The sequence below is a fragment of the Halichoerus grypus genome, chromosome 15 (genome assembly GCF_964656455.1).
Source record: "Halichoerus grypus chromosome 15, mHalGry1.hap1.1, whole genome shotgun sequence".
Taxonomy (NCBI): Eukaryota; Metazoa; Chordata; class Mammalia; order Carnivora; family Phocidae; genus Halichoerus; species Halichoerus grypus.
In genome coordinates this window covers 27226453-27244639 of record NC_135726.1, presented here as the reverse complement: position 1 = coordinate 27244639, position 18187 = coordinate 27226453, and the positions used below count along the sequence as shown (strand labels likewise).

Sequence of the window (18187 nt, the reverse complement as noted above, 5' to 3'; positions counted from 1 at the left end):
TTAACACCCTGTGAAGTAGCTACTGTTGTTCTTCTCATTTGTAGCCAGTCTGAGATCTTGGCCAAGGCCACAGATGCTCTGGAGCCCTGCCCATCTCCCCGAAAGGTCCTGCCACCTCAATGCTGGCTGGCCAGTCTCTGTGTCTGAGAACTCACTCTGGTCGCACAAGGTCACTGTGCATCCCACCCCCTCAAGTGGCCCTCAACCAGCAGCTGATGGGAAGTGGCATCCAAACGCTCCTGCTCGCCGCCCCTCCAGAGGCCCCCCATGGGATCAAGCTCTAGACATCCACGACACTAAGCTGCTCTAACAAGCCCTCACTGGCCGCCTTTCCTCCCCCATCTCACAGCCCCACCTGCTGCCTGTGTGTCCTGGAACCTTCCCAAATGACCCCCTGGCACTTGAATCCTTGTCCCAGGGTCTGCTGCTGGATAATCCAAAGTCAACAGCCAGGTCAAACAGGGAAGGACAGATGAGCCACGTCTAACAACAGCCCATTTGACTCCAAACTCCAGGCTCGTTCTCTCTTGAAAAGATTCTCAAGTTTTAGGATTTTATTAACAGGTTTCCATATATTCTTATACACGAAGTTGAATGATTTAAATGACTCCGTGGTCATGTATTGATCCCCGGCCCACCAGAAAGCTTGCTTCAAAATGTTAATACTTGGGTCAAATCACTATGTCATATATCTGAAACACTGTACATCAAAAGGAAACATAATATAACATTGTAGGTCAACTACCCTTCTAAAATTTAAAGTAAATAAATAAATAAAATGTTACTACTCCTTGTACTCAAAGAGGTTATATAATGGGCCAGGCAATCTGACCTTGTTAATACAATCACATAGCTATTACACCTAATGGAAAATCACATCAATGTGCAAAGCCAACCAGGGACAGAGGGCATTACTTCCTAGAGCCGGGGGTCAGCAAACAGTAGCTTGCAGGCCAAATTCACCCTCCACCTATTTTTGTGAATAGATGTTTCCTAGAACACAGTCAGGGACCTGCACTCACATACCGTCCACGGCCTCTACGGTGGCAGAGTGGAGACCTTACAACAGGGACCCGTGGCTCACAAAGCCTAAAATATTTCTATCTGCTCTTTAAAGAAAAAGGTTGCCAATCCTTGTCCAAGAGGAACCAACGCTATGACCTCCTGGGCTGGCCAGGCAGGGCAGGCAGATTTGCAGCGTCTACCTGTGCAAAAAATGTCCCCAATACATTTGTCTTTGTCTTACTCTGAGCCCCTGGGGTGGGTCTGTCCTCAGTTAAAATTTGCAAAGTTAGGAAAACAAGCCCCTGACAACCACCGCAAATATCATGAATGATATTCAATTAAGGAACTAAATAGTTAATCTTACAGGATTAAATCTTTGTGAAGACAGAATCCATTTTTCACTTACCTGTGTGGGAAAAGGTACTTGAATCCGTCCTTCTAAAATGTTATCTGTTGTTATTTCTACCGAGCGTGTCAGCTGGAGGTCCTGCAGCACGAGGTGGTATGGAACCTGGGGAAACATTTCTTGAATCTGATGAGCCTGGAGGAATACAAATACAGAGGCCACGGAGACGTTCGCTCACAACAGTTACTGCTCGGGACTGTGGGGTACAGCAAGCTCTGCGCACTGAACCTGGCATCCGGCCTTGGGAACACCGGCAAGGGGCCCCTCTATTCTGCACGTCCCCGTCAAACACTCCTTCTGGCGTTTTTCCAGGATGCCAAACAGGTAACTTGGGACAGCATCAATTTCAAAATAAAAAGAGCACGGAAATCCAGCTGGATCCCAAAACAGGCTCAACGAGAATGTTCCAGTTTTAAAAAGTGTTCATTTTAAAGATCAGTGTAACTCAGGTAAAAAAAAAAAAAAAAATGTGTCCTCCTTAAAGAACACTGCCGAAAAGGAACAAACTTTGGATACACAGCCACATGGATGAAATTCAAATGCATTAGGTTAAGTGAAAGAGCCTGACTCACAAGCCTATGTACTACAGAATTCCATTTCTACAGCATTCTAGAATAGGCAAAATCAAAGGGACAGAAGACAGGTAAGTGGTTGCCAGAGACTGGGGGTGGGGAGAGGAAGTGATGACAAAGGGGCCCAATGTCATTTGGGGGAGGGGAGATGGAACTGTTCTAGATCTTGAGGATGGTGATAGCCACACAATTGTAGGAGTTTGACAAGATGCACAGAATCGGATACTACGAAGTGTGAATCTACCATATGTAAATTATACCACAACCAGAAAAAAAAGATTAAAAAGAATGTAAACTCGGAACACTAGAGCTGTAGGTTTCAAACCTACAGCGAGTCCACGCTGTGCTCTGAGCGGCAGCCAGGGTGTAGGGGACGATGGCACAGGGCTCCGCACACCACCACCCATATTCACATCAAAGGGGCCAGATTTTGTTTTTCATGTATGTATATTTGTTTTACAATGCTTATATTCATGGTTTTATTTGTGTAAAAGCCCCAATGATCAAAAGAAAAAAAGAGCAGGAAAAATGGGATTGCTTTAGAGGCACAAAGAAGTCTACCACTGGGACACCAGCTCGGCAGGAGCACAGCATTACAGCTGTGGGAGGGGAAGGCGTCCAGCATCAGGGCCTCGAGAGCCGAGAGCAGGGTGAGACATGCACAAAGTTTGCTTAGCGTCTCGCTGGGGTGGGAGGGCAAGACAAGCAAAGTCCAGCCACAGGACCCACAGCCCCCACACGCCTGGGACCCCTCAGGGCTTATAGGAATGGGAGCTGAGTATTTTTTTCTCCAGGTAAAATCAAAGCTAAGTGGAGAAAAGTCCATAAAAACCTCGACAATCAGGTAACATTCTTTTCTACTCTTTTTTTTTTTTTTAAAGATTTTATTTATTTATTTCACAGAGAGAGAGACAGTGAGAGAGGGAACACAAGAAGGGGGAGTGGGAGAGGGAGAAGCAGGCTTCCCGCTGAGCAGGGAGCCCAATGTGGGGCTCGATCCCAGCACACTGGGATCATGACCTGAGCCAAAGGCAGACGCCCAACGACTGAGCCACCCAGACGCCCCCTTCTCTACTCTTAAACAGCTTCCCCTTCATTTCCCAAATAAAAACATGCCTGAGATTCATTTCACTAGAGCAAAGCTTTTCTTCCAGAAAATCCAGCGAGTTCAATATTGGATCTTTATAAAAAATGTATGGGTCCAGTACATTCATTGTGCTAAAAATAGGATATTCCAATCTGTCATGGAGCTGGAGGAAGAACAGCCAGAGCCTATCTGAGAATGCTAAATACCCCAACGTAGTCCTGGAGGTTCACGTGCCCAGGATTCTGATTTTTTCAGGGAGCAGGTGAGGTGATCCACCTGCAGTGCTTCTACAGCTGCCAGAGCCCGAAGTCCACAGACACAGAGCCTGACACGAGCCAGTGGGTGGGCACATCAGGCCGCCACACTGCAGACCATCTAGGCCCATTATGACATCTCACACACTGCTGACGTGGCTGAACGCTGCCCCAAGGAAGCAGACGCCAGCAGGAACCCAGGCCTTTTATTAGGATGACGATTACTGCGGGCAAAAATACATAACCATCTTAACCAATCTTTCGAACCAGATGCGTGTTACTGTGCAACAGATCTCTGCAATTTCCCATGTTGCAAAACTGAAACACTGTGAACAGCACCTCCCCAGCGCCCTCTCTCCGAGCCGCTGACAACCACCATTCTACCTTCTGTTTCTAAGACAGTGACTAAGTTACATTCCTCACTTAAGTGGAACTGCGCAGTGTTTGTCTTTTTGTGACTGTCTTAGCTCATGCAGTGTAATGTCCTCAAGGTGCGTTCGTGCTGTAGCACGTGGTAAGATTTCCTTCTTTTTTAAAGGTTGACTATTAATATTCCACACTTTCAGAATCCATTCACCTCCGACAGACACTCAGGCCACCTCTTGATTACTATGAACCGGACCATCTATTTAAACCATTTCTCAATGGCACGCCTATAGCCTCCACTCCTCCTCCTAGCAAGGGCAGCTGCCTCTCTCCCACTCCGGCTCCCAGCCCTGCCAGCCAGCCCAGGGTCTTCGCTCTTCCATGTTTACCTTCCTGTTTGTGCTGCACCTTTGAGCTCTCCCTGTCTAGTGATCACTCCCATTCACACCCCAAATATGCTTTCGAATCGATCTTTTAAAAAGGCCCATGGGTACTCAAAAGAATTGAAAGCAGAGTCTCTGTGATATTCGTACTCTCATGCCCATTGCGGCATTATTCACAAGAGCCAAAAGATGGAAGCAACCCAAGGGTCCATCAGTGGAGGAATGGATAAGTGAAATGTGATCTACCCGGGCAATGGAATGTTAGTCAGCCTTAAAAATGAAGGAAATTCTGACCCCTGCTACAACGTGGCTGAACCATGCTAAGTGAAATAAGCCAGCCAAGAAAAGACAAACACTGTGATCCCACAGCTGTTCCTGGGACAGGGGCCTGGGTGCATGGAGGAAAGGATGGGAGCGCGACTTCACTGGATCCTTCTCCATAGCTTCTCAAACTTGTGTATAAATGGCCTGTTCAAAAACCTTAAAAAAAAAAAAACTTAAAAAACCAAAACTCCCCTGATACCATAACTCTCTCAAGCCACCACCTCTATTCCTCCGCCCCCTTTTACAACACAGTTTCTCCAGCTCCCACTCATTTCCAATCTGCCGCGAGTATCCAGTCCCACCAGGCCACGGAAACCGCTTACTCCTCTGCGGTGAACCCGCCATCTCCATTCTGCCGAATCCAACGTGTCCTCCTCTGACCTCACCCTCTAAGAACTCTGAGTCCTCTCCTCCTCGCGAGCCACGTCCTCTCCTGGGAAGAGACCGGGTCCCTGCCTCCAGGAGCACCTACAGACCCAGGACTCCCAAGCGCCCCTCTCCAGCTAGATCGAATCAGCGAGGTCCAGACACCTGCCACGGCATGTGCACGTGGACAGCTCCGGCCCAGCCAGAGGGACTGCAGAGGCCCTGGCCTCAGTCCTGCGCCTGCCCGACGCGGTATGCGGGCCCCCACCCACTCCACAGCGTCACTGACACCCACCGTGTCGGCTTCAGCTCTCGCTTCCCTTGCCCCCCGCCCCTCCGCCCAAAGCAGTGTCGTCAAGTCCTGTCAGTTCATGGCCTGGTAAGTGTCTTCCCGCTGCCCCTTCTTGTCATCCTCACTACCAACGCTCTGGGCCAACCACCATCTTTCTCACCTGCCGTACTGCAGCCTCCTGACTGGGCTCACGGCTTCCATCTCTGCCCCCCTATAATCCAGTCTCCCAGAAGCAAATCATTCTGTTAATGTCCTGTCCATCCCCCGGGGAAGGAAAAAGGCCCTGAACAACCTTCTAATACTTCCACGATAAAATCTAAACTGGAGGGGCACCTGGGTGGCTCATGATCCCAGGGTCCTGGGATCGAGCCCCCCATCGGGCTCTCTGCTCAGCGGGGAGAGTCTGCTTTTCCCTCAGCCCCTTCCCACCGCTTGTGCCCGCTCGCTCTCTTATAAATAAATAAAATCTTACAAAAACAAAAAACAAATCTCAACTGGACTGTGGCCTACTAACCCCTGCATGACTGGGCTCTGCAAGCTCAGTCCACGTCACGGTCTTGGCCTCCGACTTGCTAGGCTCCACAGTGACCTCCCTGCCTCCAGTGCTTTCTCGCCTCATGGCCTCCACACCTACGGTTTCCACTGCCTCTGTTTCCCCCAACTGCCCCCTTCTCGTCCTTCAGGTCTCAGCTGAAGTCTCGGCCCCTGGGGAGAACTCCTCGGACGCGTCCCCTCACATAGCCTTTACCCCGCACCCTAACCCTGCCACATCGCCGCCCTTACTCCCTTCAGAGCACTCACTGTACCAGCGATGAGCTTTCTTGTTTGTGTTTGTAATCAGTCTCCCCAGCTGGAATCTACACCTCCTGGGACTGGGGCCCACATCTGCCTTGTTTATATGGCAGGTGCTATGTGACTGTTTACCCCGCACAGTGCCTGTCACAGGAATAGGCTTGCAGGACAGCTTTGTCAAGTAAATTCATGAAGATAAAGGAACAAATGAGCAAACGGACCAGTGACGCTCTGAAGTACTGACCAGGCTTACCCAGGCCAGCCAGAGGCCCCATCTAAGCAGGATTAAGGGAGTGAGCATTTTAAGATTCCTGCATTTACTATCACGGTGAACACTAAATTGCAATGATAATGACACATAGTTCTCTAATTCTATAGAACAAAAATACACACCATATGATAAAGCTTTAGAAAAATACAAAGAATATTTGAAGAATATCCTTGAGCCAACAGCATGCGTGCCTCCAGATCTCACGGTATACACACGTGTCTCCACAAATGTGGAGGCCCTGGCCTCAGTCCTGCGCCTGCCAAATAAGGCTTGCTTATTTGGGGGAACAAGGGGGACAGGGGTCTGGAAAACGCATTTAGTAGGCCTAATACAACTTTTAATAAAAGGCCCATCATTCTCTCTAGTCACTAAATCTCCAAATACTTCTGGCTACAATCAAGGAGAGTCCCAAGATTGGCCTAGATCACGACAGAGTGAGCGTGGCAGGGCTCAGAAAAGGATAAAGTATCTGCCACACAACAAAAATGAAAGCTGGTTTCCAAAGCAGTTTCAAGTTTCGAAACACAGGAATTTAAGTGGTCCCAGTGAGTAGAGACAATGGCCCTGCAAATCCTGCTACCCCGCCCGAGTGCAGCAGACACACTGCACACACGGTCAGCCCCTCTTCGATCATCCACCGTCATGAAGCGGTTAGTGCTCCTTACCATGGCATTCAGCTGCGAGTTGCTGGCCTGCGTAATGCCGAGAATGTTGGTGGTGTGCATCACTTCGACTGAAAAACTCGGCAGCCAACTGGCGATCCGGGACCCTAGACAGACAAGACCCCGGCACAAATTAGACACCCCTTTCCCCGTGTTGTCTACTCGAGTCAGCCACTCTGGACACCAGCTGGTGCCACTCTGACGCCTTACTACGGGCCAGGCCTTCTGCACCGAGGGTTTCACATGGATTAGCTCACTTTGTTATGTCTAAGACCTCACGTGGTACTATCCACTTTGATCCCCATTTTACTCTTCTCAGAGATGCCTCGGCGCCCTTGGTGTTTTGTCCCCAGAGCACTCAGAAGTTAGATAACTTGCCCTAGATCATACAATTTAATTACGGGGGACAGCATCTGAAACCAGACTGGCAGGTTCCAGAACACTTCACCACCAGGCTCTCCCGCTTTCCCGTGGCTCTGGATCCACACGTCAATCTGCTCGCAGCCTAGCAGATAAGGGAGGTTTCCAAGGTTCTACAGCGGCTACAAGAGGAGGGGTTTGTGCTCCTCTCTTCCACGCTGTACACAGGTACTCCTCGTGTGGACGCATCACTTTCACAACTACAGTCAAGAAGTATTTTCTATTTAATCATCTGATTTGAAGACCCTGATTTTCTGATTTGATTCAAAATTGTTTTCAGAGAGTCCCATGACATAGGCTTGTGGACTAAAGGCAAGAAGTCTGCTTCTTCTGCCATTTCCCTAAGAAAAGGGGAGCCTAAGATAAAACACCACCAGGGGCGCCTGGGTGGCTCAGTCGGTTGGGTGTCGGACTCTTTCAGCTCAGGTCATGATATCAGGGTCATGAGATCAAGCCCCATGTTGGGCTCAGCACGGAGTCTACTTGAGATTCTCTCCCTCTCCCTCCCCCCCGGTTAGCTAGCGCTCTCTCTCTCTCTTTCTCTCTCTCAAATAAATAAAATCTTTAAAACAACAACAACAAAACACCACCAAGTATTGGCTGTGAAACAACCTGCTATCAAAGCCACACGTTTAGGGGTTATTTTTCCCTCCTTCACAAAGAGGCACTGAGGCATGGAATATAAAAAACAAGCTAAACAGCTGTCTCAAGGTCTTACCCAACAAAATGTGCCCGTTAAAAAGCTGGATACTTATTTCATGTACTTACCAGGGAAAAAGAAAGTTGACCTATTTTCACTAAGTTTTTAGTAATAATTCGTAAAGTAACAGATTACACGGCTGGGCCCCATGTGCACGATCTGCTGGCGTATTTCCGAGGTCATACCTGATAGAGGCCTTAACTGACAGCCAACAAAGCAGCCGCCTCTAAGCCCTCCAGTGGCCGTGGCCCAACCAGCCAAGCAACCTTATCTCCTGCTCTCTGAGGCTGAACTCTCCTGCCCTTGATCCTTCTATCACAGGTCTCACCAACACGCCATGGCTCCCGCCATGCTCCACCCTCAGAAACTCAAATCCCAGATCTGAACAGCACATCTCCTAACAAAATTCCAGGAATATCTGTTTTAGGGTAACAAATAGGAACTCACAGAACTCAGTGGTATCAAAATTGAGGAGAATCCACAACAGCTTACAGCAATGTGAATTAAGGAAAGATGGTCAACCAGCCCCTGATGTGGGGCCCATGGCTTCAGAATTTTAAATGTAATTTTTACTACAACTCCTTTCAACACTGCCAAGAGGTAGAACATTCATATTTTAGGGACAAGGAAAAGGTTCCACCTCGGATTCCACTTCTGATACTCACTGGAAAGGCTGCTCCATGATCCTGCATTATATGCTTAAGTACTACACCAATGCCATCAATTATTAGCGACGGTTAACTATTAAACTGATTAAGTGTGCTCCTCATAGGCATGGGTGAGTCAATACATGGACCACCTCCTCCTCCCCACTCCCACCCCCATATTCACAGAGAATCCAGCAAATGCCCGGCACAGAGTAACTCCCCAGGGCTATCCATACCTACTGAACATTTTCAATTAAGAGGGAAATACTTCTATTAAACTGGCCTACACCGATTTATAATTGGCCTACACAGGGCAATTTATAGTTAAAACAGCATCCTCTTAGGGGAGAAAGCCCCTCGGGTACGGTTTTAGAGGTTGAAACGAACCATCAAAGTGGAAGAAGTGATTGTGTTGGTTTAGGCGAGGTCGGCCTTCGGCGGCTGCTACAGGCACCAAGTTCTCATCCAAGTTGTCTCCTTGCTGGTCCTCCCGGACCCGGTTATTGTCAGCAATATTAAGAGACATTCTGCATGTTGGGCAGGAGGTGTCTTGTTCTAGCCAGGAACGAAGGCAGGAGCTACCAGAAAGTCCAAAATAAGATATCCTTAGCATATTTTGTGAGAATTCACCAGAAGCACTCTGAATGTAGCAAATGTGTTGCAATTTTGGCTTCTATTTACCAATAGTGAGATTTAAATATTGAGAAATGTTTGTTGACATTACCTTTCCACTGATACACTTCTAGCGTGTTCTGCTGTGAACATCAATTTGTCAACATACATAGTCACCTAACGAGCTCCTGGTCACGACCCTTCTCAGATAAGACTCCATCACATGGCCCGCCATCTTCTTTCCAACTCCATTTGACTACTTCAAAATCCATGTGGCTGAATCACCCAACACCCTGGCCTCCCGTGAATCTGAATCTTCTACTCCAGGGATCTGTTCTCTCAACTCTCCTTCAGCAACCCACGAACATGGTCATAACCTTGTCTTTCTCTTCAAACTCTTGACTTCAAAGATCTCACTCTAAATAAAGCTCCTCTCCTTCCAGCTCACCCTGAGGTCCTTATTTGCTGAGAGCACCCATCCACGATGACACCACTCTCTCATCAAGCATCACAACCCCTCACGTCCTCACTCTCCTCTTTACCTCACTTACCTACAACCACTCCCTTATGCCCACCACCTCAGCTTCTCCAACCTTCTGTTTGTACTTTGCTTTCCCGAGGCTGGAAGCTTCTTTTGCCCTCTCTCTCAGGAAATGACAATGCCCTAATTATGCCAGATGCGATAACTACTTGAGCTGTCCATTAACGGGAAGTGAACTAACAAAACCAAGAAGGTTGGATGAAATGATCTCTAAGGTCCCTTCCTATTTTATAATAATACATTACCTTTCTTCTAAGATCTCAAGAAGCCTTCCCATCCCATAACATATTATTTCCTTTAAGAGTTCAAGGAGGGACTGAATAAAAAGTGCTCACTTCTTCTGTGTCATTTTTAGTATCTGGGGACATGGGCACATATCATGTTAGGAAGGAGAGCCTCACCCCAATGCAATGATCCCCAGACCTTTTGGCAAGCTATCAGTACTTAAGTATCAAAATTGTCCCTGAGGCCAGGATGGAGCTACTTCTTACCATCTGTGCGCCAGAAGAGCTTATGACAGTAATGTGACCAAAAAATGAGTATCTACAGCCAATTCTATCACATTTGAAAATATACGTCACCTATGTATAAAGTACCTGTTTGTGATCATTCAAATAAATGATTGTATTTTTTAAAAGTTCACTTCCCTTCCCCATAAGTAGATAATTAATTAAAGTCTGTTTCCCTAATGAACACCCTTAAATCCCAGCACCAGTAAAATTAGCCTTGTGTGGGACTACAGAAGTATGTTCAGATCCTGGGCACCCTCCAATAATGCTACACTGTGACACACTTTTCATCAGCAAACCTAATTTTATTTCGAATTCTGCAAAAACCTCCCACATCAAATATAATAGCCTGAAAATTCCAAGGTGAGAACAACCAGATACAGTGGCCTTAAAAATAAAATGCTAGAGTTCCCCCAGCTAAAGAAACCAAACCTCAGAGAAAACAGGTATTTTTCTCTATGACTATACTAATACTCTATTGAAAGAGTATTTCTCCCCCTTCTAAGTATGACACTTCAATGTAATGAAATAGTCACTGGATACTCTGAAATCTTGTAAAGACATGTTCTATGAAAACAAATTATCTAGCTATACAACCTGCTGGAATCTAGACATTTAGTTTTATCACAAATTACAATGCATTTGCCCTTGATTACTGTAGCGTAAGCCCTGACAGCCGGCTTTTCTTTTTGTAGTGCAAGTGCCTGCTTTAAGCTTCAATGGCCGAGGCACTCACCTCCAAGATGACTCTCTCAAATAAACACACCGCCAACCACACGACTAAATAAAGAGGCAGGACCCCCACAATTTGTTTTAGAGATCTTGGTTGATTTCGATAACTGACCAAGTAAGGTAGGTTATATTTTCTCTTCCTATTTAACTCCTATTCTTACATGCTTTAAACTCCTATTCTTACATTTTAAATATTTTTTTAAAGACTTATTTATTTTAGAGAAAGGGAATGGGTGAGTGGGGGTAAGGGCAGAGGGAGAGGGAGAGAAGCAGACTCCCTACTGAGCTCAGAGCCCCGGCACAGGGCTTGATCCCATAACCCTGAGATCATGACCTGAGCCAACATGAACAGTCGGACGCATAACCGACTGAGCCACCTAGGCGCCCCTCTATTCTTATGTTTTAAATTCACCAATAGTGAGCCCACAAAACCCTGGGCTTCCACCCTCCACCCTAATAAAAGCAGAACCCTAGGCCCATGATTTCATCCTAGTGACAACCTCACTGTGTGGCCCCAGGTGTTCCATGTGCTTTCTAAGACCTGTGATGTATAAACACTTTTCCCCCCAAACTTTCCTGATCGTTATTGCTAACGGTGTCTTGCAGTCATAATAAGAACCACAAGGGCCAGTGCAGCCCCAATACTGATTATCGATAAGCTGAGACCAGCACAAAACAACTACCATCCCACCATCCTGTTCCCATTCTATTAACCAAAGCTACAATGTAAGGCAAATCAAGCGGTCCTATTAATGTTTGCTCACTCAACCCAAGGCAGGTGAGTGTTCTAAACACTAAACACTTGAGCAATTAGTAAACACTCTGAGAAAAATGAAAACAAAAACACAACATAGCAAAACTTATGGGATATAGCAGAAGCAATGCTCAGAGGCAAATTTTATAACTATAAATGCATGAAAAGAAAAAAGATTTCAAATCAAAAGCCTAACTTTGTATCTTATGGAACCAGAAAAAGATCAAAGAAACCCAAAGTCAGAAGAAGAAAGGAAATAATAAAGATCAGAGAAGAGGTAACTGAAATACAGAACACAAAAACAATAGAGTAACCAATGAAACCAAAGCCAGTTCTTTTTTTTTTTAATATTTTATTTATTTATTTGCCAGAGAGAGAGAGAAAGAGAACGCACAAGCAGGGATAGCGGCAGGCAGAGGGAGAAGCAGGCTCCCTGCTGAGCAAAGAGCCCAATGTGGGATTCAATCCCAGGACCCCAAGATCATGACCTGAGCCAAAAGCAGACGCTTAACCAACTGAGCCACCCAGGCGTCCTCAAAAGCTGGTTCTTAAAAAAATATCAACAAAAGTGACAATTTTTAGCTAGACTAAGCAAAAAAATAGATATAAAAATTAAAAGCAGAAATAAAAGTATGGGGAAAAAAAGAAATGAAAGTATGAACATTACTACCAACCTTACAGAAATGATAAGGATTGTAACAGAATGCTAGAAATAATTTAATTCAACAAATTAGAGAATATAGAGAAATACAGAGAAAAAATATAGGGCAATTTTCTACCAACACTGAAATTACCTAAATTGACTCAAGAAGAAATAGAAAGCGGCGCCTGGGTGGCTCAGTCAGTTAAGCATCTGCCTTTGGCTCAGGTCATGATCCCAGGGTCCTGGGATCAAGCCCTGAGTCAGGAGCCTGCTTCTCCCTCTCCCTCTGTGCTCTCTCCCTCTGTCTCTCAAATAAATAAATAAAATCCTAAAAAAAAAAAAAGGAAGAAGAAATACAAAACTGCAACAGATTTATACAAGTGAAGAGACTGACTCAGTCAAAAAATCTCCCAGAAAGGAAAAGCCCAAGACCAGACAGGTTCACTGGTGAATTCTACCAAATATGTCAAGAAGAATGAACACCAATCCTACTCAAGCTCTTCCAAAATATAGGAGAGAAAACTTCCTAACACTTACTCTGAGGCCAGCATTACCCTGATACCAAAACCAGACACAGACACCACAAGAAAAGACAATTGCCAACCAATATCTCTTATGAATATAGATGCAAAAGTCCTCAACAAAATACCAGCGAAACAAATTCAACAGCACATTAAAAAGATTGCACACACCACGAACAAAAGGGATTTATTTACCCTAGAAATGCAAGTGTGGTTGAACATAAGAAAATGAATCAGTGTAACACACCACATTAGAACAAAGGAAAAAAAAAAACATATGATAATCTCAATAGAGGCAGAAAAATCATTTTACAAAACTGAACACTCTTTCATGATAAAAATACTCAGGAAACTAGGAATAGAAGGGAATGACCTTAAAAGACATTCATGAAAAACCCACAGGTTAATATCACACTCAACTGAAAAAGACTGAAAGTTTTTCCTCTAAGCTCAGGAACAAGAATGCTTGTTTTCACCACTGCTATACAACATTGTACAGCAAGACATAGCCAGAGTAATTAGGTAAGAAAAAGAAGTAAAGGCTTCCAAATTGTAAAAAAAAAAAAAAAAAAAAAAAAGGAAGTAAAACCAACTCTACTTGCAGATGATATGATCCTAAACTACTATAGAGCTAATCATCAAATTCAGAAAAGTTGCACAGTACAAAAGCAACACATAAAAATCAATTATATTTCTAATCCAAACAGGAAATTTAGAAAACAATTCCATTTGTATTAATACCTAAAAGAATAAAATACCTAGAAATAAATTTAACCAAGGAGATGAAAGACCTGATACTAAAAACCACAAAAGATTGCTGAAAGAAATTAAAGAAGACCTAAATAACAGGAAAGACATCCCACGTTCATGGCTTGGAACACGTAATACTGTTACAATAGTAATATTCTCCAAAGTGATCTACAGATTCAACACAATCTCTATTAAATTCCAATGGCCTTTTTTGCAGAAATGGGAAAGTGGATCCCCAAATTCATGCAGAATTGTAAGGGGCCCCAAACAGCCAAAACAATATTGAAAAAGTTGGAGGACGCACCATTTCCCAGTTTCAAAACTTACTACAAACATATAGTAATCAAAACACCACAGTAGTGGAATAAAGATAGGCCTACAGACCATTGGAATAGAACTGAGAATCCAGAAATAAACCCAGTATCTATGGCCAACTGATTTCAACAAGGGTCCCAAGACCATTCAATGGGGAAAAAATAGATTCTTCAACAAATGAGGTTGAGCAACGGGACAACCACATGTAAAAGAATGAAGTCAGACCCCTCCTTCACTTCATGTAAAATTATTAACTCAAAATGGACCAATGACCTAAATATAAGAGCTAAAACCATAAAACTACTAGAAAAAAATGGGTAAATCTTCATAACCTCGGATTTGGCAATGGATTCTTAGATTTGACACTAAAAGTATCAGTAACCAAAGAAAAAATAGGTACACTGGACTTCATAATAATGAAAACTTTGTGTACATCAAAGGACATTGTCAAGAAAATGAAAAGAATACAGCTACAGAATGAAAGAAGATATGTGCAGGGCGCCTGGGTGGCTCAGTTGGTTAAGCGACTGCCTTCGGCTCAGGTCATGATCCTGGAGTCCCTGGATCGAGTCCCACATCGGGCTCCCTGCTCGGCAGGGAGTCTGCTTCTCCCTCTGACCCTCCCCCCTCTCATGTGCTTGCTCTCTCTCATTCTCTCTCTCTTAAATAAATAAATAAAAAATCTTTAAAAAAAAAAAAAAAGAAAGAAAATATGTGCAAATCATACATCTGATAAAAGTTTAGTATCCAGAACATATAAAGAACTCTTACAACTTATTAACAAAAAAACAAACAACCCAATTAAAAAATGGGCCGAGGAGTTGAAGAGACACTCTCCAAAGAAGATACACAAATGGCCAACAGGCACAATGTTCAGCATCAATGGTCACTAAGGAAATGCAAATCAAAATCCCAGTGAGATACCACTTCCCACTAGCACAGCTATAAGAAAAACAGAAAAAAAATAAATGTGAAGTATCAAGTGTGAAGAAATTAGAACCTCCATACATTGTTGGTGGGATGTAAAATGGTGTAGCTCCTGGAAAACAGTTTGGTAGTTCCTCAAGAAGTTAAACATAGAATTACATATGACCCAGGAATTCTACTCCTAGGTATATACCCCAAAGAATGAGAAACAGGTACTCAAACAGATACTTGTTCACAAATTTGATCACAGCAGTATTTGCAATACCTAAACGGTAGAAATAACCCAAGTGCCCATCAACAGATGAATGGGTAAATAAATTGTTTATTATAAAATTATTTAAATTCAGCCATAAAAAGGAATGAAGTGCTGATATTTGCTACAACTTGGATTTGAAAACATTCTGCTGAGTGAAAGAATCCAGTCACAAAAGGTAGGATTCCTTTTATACGAACCGTCCAGAAGAGGCAAATCCATAGACAGAAAGCAGATTAGTGGCTGCCCGGTGATGGAGGAGGGAGAAATGGGGACTCATTACTTTAATGAGTACGGGGTGTTACGCTGTGATGATGAAACAGTTTTGAAACTAGGAAGAAGTGGTAGCTACACAACACTGAATGCACTAAATGCCACTGAATTGTACATTTTAAGATGGTTAACTGTATGTTATGAGAATTTTGCCTTCATCAAAAAAGGAAATCATCAACTTAATCTAATCATGTGCTTTAGATTTCTTCTAGACTAAAGTACACTCCTGGAGTTAGTCTTTCCAACTGTCTCCAAGCTCCTTTGGGGAAATGTGTGTGAATTCTCTGGTCTTCCAACCTCAACCAGCACTATACGTGCCGTTACCCAGCTGCAAAACCAGGAGAATCCCTGATTCCTCTTTTAGACTTCATTCTCACAGCCAATTCAGTACCACACGCCTCCATTCCTCTGATCTGTCCACTTCTCCCCAACCACCTTCCACCACTGTAGCCCAGGCTACTCTCAACACACGCCTGAATCACTGCAGCCCTTACTAACTAGTCCCCCTGATCTTCTCAAGCTGCGAATCTGATCCCCAACCTCTCCTAAAACCCTTCAATGACGTCTCACCTTTTCCACTGGCCCTCAAGCCCCTGCAGGGTCTAGCTCCTGCCTGCTTCTCCTGCCTCAGCAAACGCCACTCCCCTCCTATGCTCTAAGTCCTGGTCACACCAGTTCTCTTCCAGTTCCTCCCACACACCCCATTCCCTCCTGCTAGAGGGTCACTCTCCTTTTGCTGACTCAACTCCTACTCATCACCAAGAGTCCTCCAGGCTTGAGTCAGATTCCTTTGCTACAAGTTCTCAAGAATCACATTCCTTTCCTTTAGAGTACTTCGCTCAATTTATACTTATACATTCAGAAATGTGCCTGGCTAATTTATGTTCATCTCCTCCATTAAACTACAAGCTGTACGAAAGCAAAGACCGTATCTGTGGTTTCCGTTTTATCCCCAGACCCCAACAGAACACCCAGCACATAAAAAATTCTATCAATATGTGTTCTCCATAAATGGACCCACAACTATATGGTCAACCAATCTTCGACAAAGCAGGAAAGAATATCCAATGGAAAAAAAGACAGTCTCTTCAACAAATGGTGTTGGGAAAACTGGACAGCAACATGCGGAAAAATGAAACTGGACAAAAATTAATTCAAAATGGATGATGTGAGATAGGAAACCATCAAAATCCTAGAGGAGAACACAGACAGCAACCTCTTTGACCTTGGCCATAGTAACTTCTTCCTAGACACATCACTGGAGGCAAGGGAAACAAAAGCAAAAATGAACTACTGGGACTTCATCAAGATAAAAAGCTTCTGGGGTGCCTGGGTGGCTCAGTTGTTAAGCGTCTGCCTTCAGCTCAGGTCATGGTCCCAGGGTCCTGGGATTGAGCCCTGCCATCGGGCTCCCTGCTCCGCGGGAACCCTGCTTCTCCCTCTCCCTCTGTCCCTGCTTGTCTTCCCTCTCTTCCTGTGTCTCTCTCTGTCAAATAAATAAATAAAATCTTTAAAAAAAAAAAAAAAAAGATAAAAAGCTTCTGCATAACGAAGGAAACAATCACAAAACTAAAAGGCAGCCCATGGAATGGAAGAAGACATTTGTACACAACGTATCTGATAAAGGGTTAGTATTCAAAATCTATGAAGAACTTATCAAGCTCAACACCCAAAAAAGAAATAACCCAGCTAAGAAATGGGCAGAAGACATGAATAGACACTTCCAAAGAAGACATCCAGATGGCTAACAGACACATGAAAAGATGCTCAACACCACTCATCATCAGGGAAATGCAAATCAAAACCACAGTGAGATACCACCTCATAACCTGTGAGAATGGCTAAAATTAATACAAGAAACAACAGATGTGGGCGAGGATGTGGAGAAAGAGGAATCCTCTTGCACTGTTGGTGGGAATGCAAACTGGTACAGCCACTCTGGAGAACAGTTTGGAGTTTCCTCAAAAAGTTAAATATAGAATTCCTGTATGATGCAGCAACTGAATTACCACCCAAAGAATACAAAAATACAGATTTGAAGGGGTACATGCACCCCAATGTTTATAGCAGCATTATCGACAATTGCCAAACTATGGAGAGAACCCAAATGTCCATTGACTGATGAATGGATAAAGAAGATGTAGTATACATATCCAATGGAATATTACTCAGCCATCAAAAAAATGAAATCTTGCCATTTTCAACGACATGGATAAGCTATTATGCTAAGTGAAATAAGTCAGTCAGAGAAAGAGAAATACCATATGATCTCACTCATGTGGAATTTAAGAAAGAAAACATGAACATATGGGAAGGGGAAAAGAAAAAAGGAAGAGAGGGAAATGAACCATAAGAGACTCTTAACGATAGAAAACAAACTGAGAGCTGATGGAGGGAGGGAGGTGGGGGATGGTCATTAAGGAGTGCACTTGTGATGAGCACTGGGTGTTGTATGTAAGTGATGAATCACTGAATTCTACTCCTGAAACCAATATTGCACTATATATTAACTAAAATTTAAATTAAAAAAAAGTATTTAAATTTAAAAAATTAAAATAAGTATATGTGTTTACCTGATGCTCAAGCTCCAAAGCCCTTCTAATATTAAAAAAAAGAAGAAAAACAATTTGGGTATATAAAATGAGAAAAGGAAGATTAAAGATGTAAAGATGAAAACTTTCTCAATGTGCAAAAATGATCACAGATGCAAAAGCCAAAGCTACCTCAGAGATACCTCAACATCAAAAAGATATCCAATCCAGGGCGCCTGGGTGGCTCAGTCTTTGCATCTGACTTTGGCTCAGGTCATG

The 18187-nt window shown here is 44.0% G+C and overlaps 1 protein-coding gene across 1 annotated transcript in view; it reads right to left on the bottom strand.

Moving 5' to 3' along the window:
- Positions 1 to 18187, bottom strand: part of AMFR (autocrine motility factor receptor) — a 45973-nt gene that overhangs the window by 6568 nt on the left and 21218 nt on the right. The window contains exons 9-11 of the mRNA XM_036068940.2: positions 8935 to 9125; positions 6784 to 6887; positions 1412 to 1546 (exon numbers count right to left, since the gene is read on the bottom strand). Coding sequence (XP_035924833.1) covers positions 1412 to 1546; positions 6784 to 6887; positions 8935 to 9125 — 430 coding nt within the window. The remainder of the gene's footprint in view (positions 1 to 1411; positions 1547 to 6783; positions 6888 to 8934; positions 9126 to 18187) is intronic.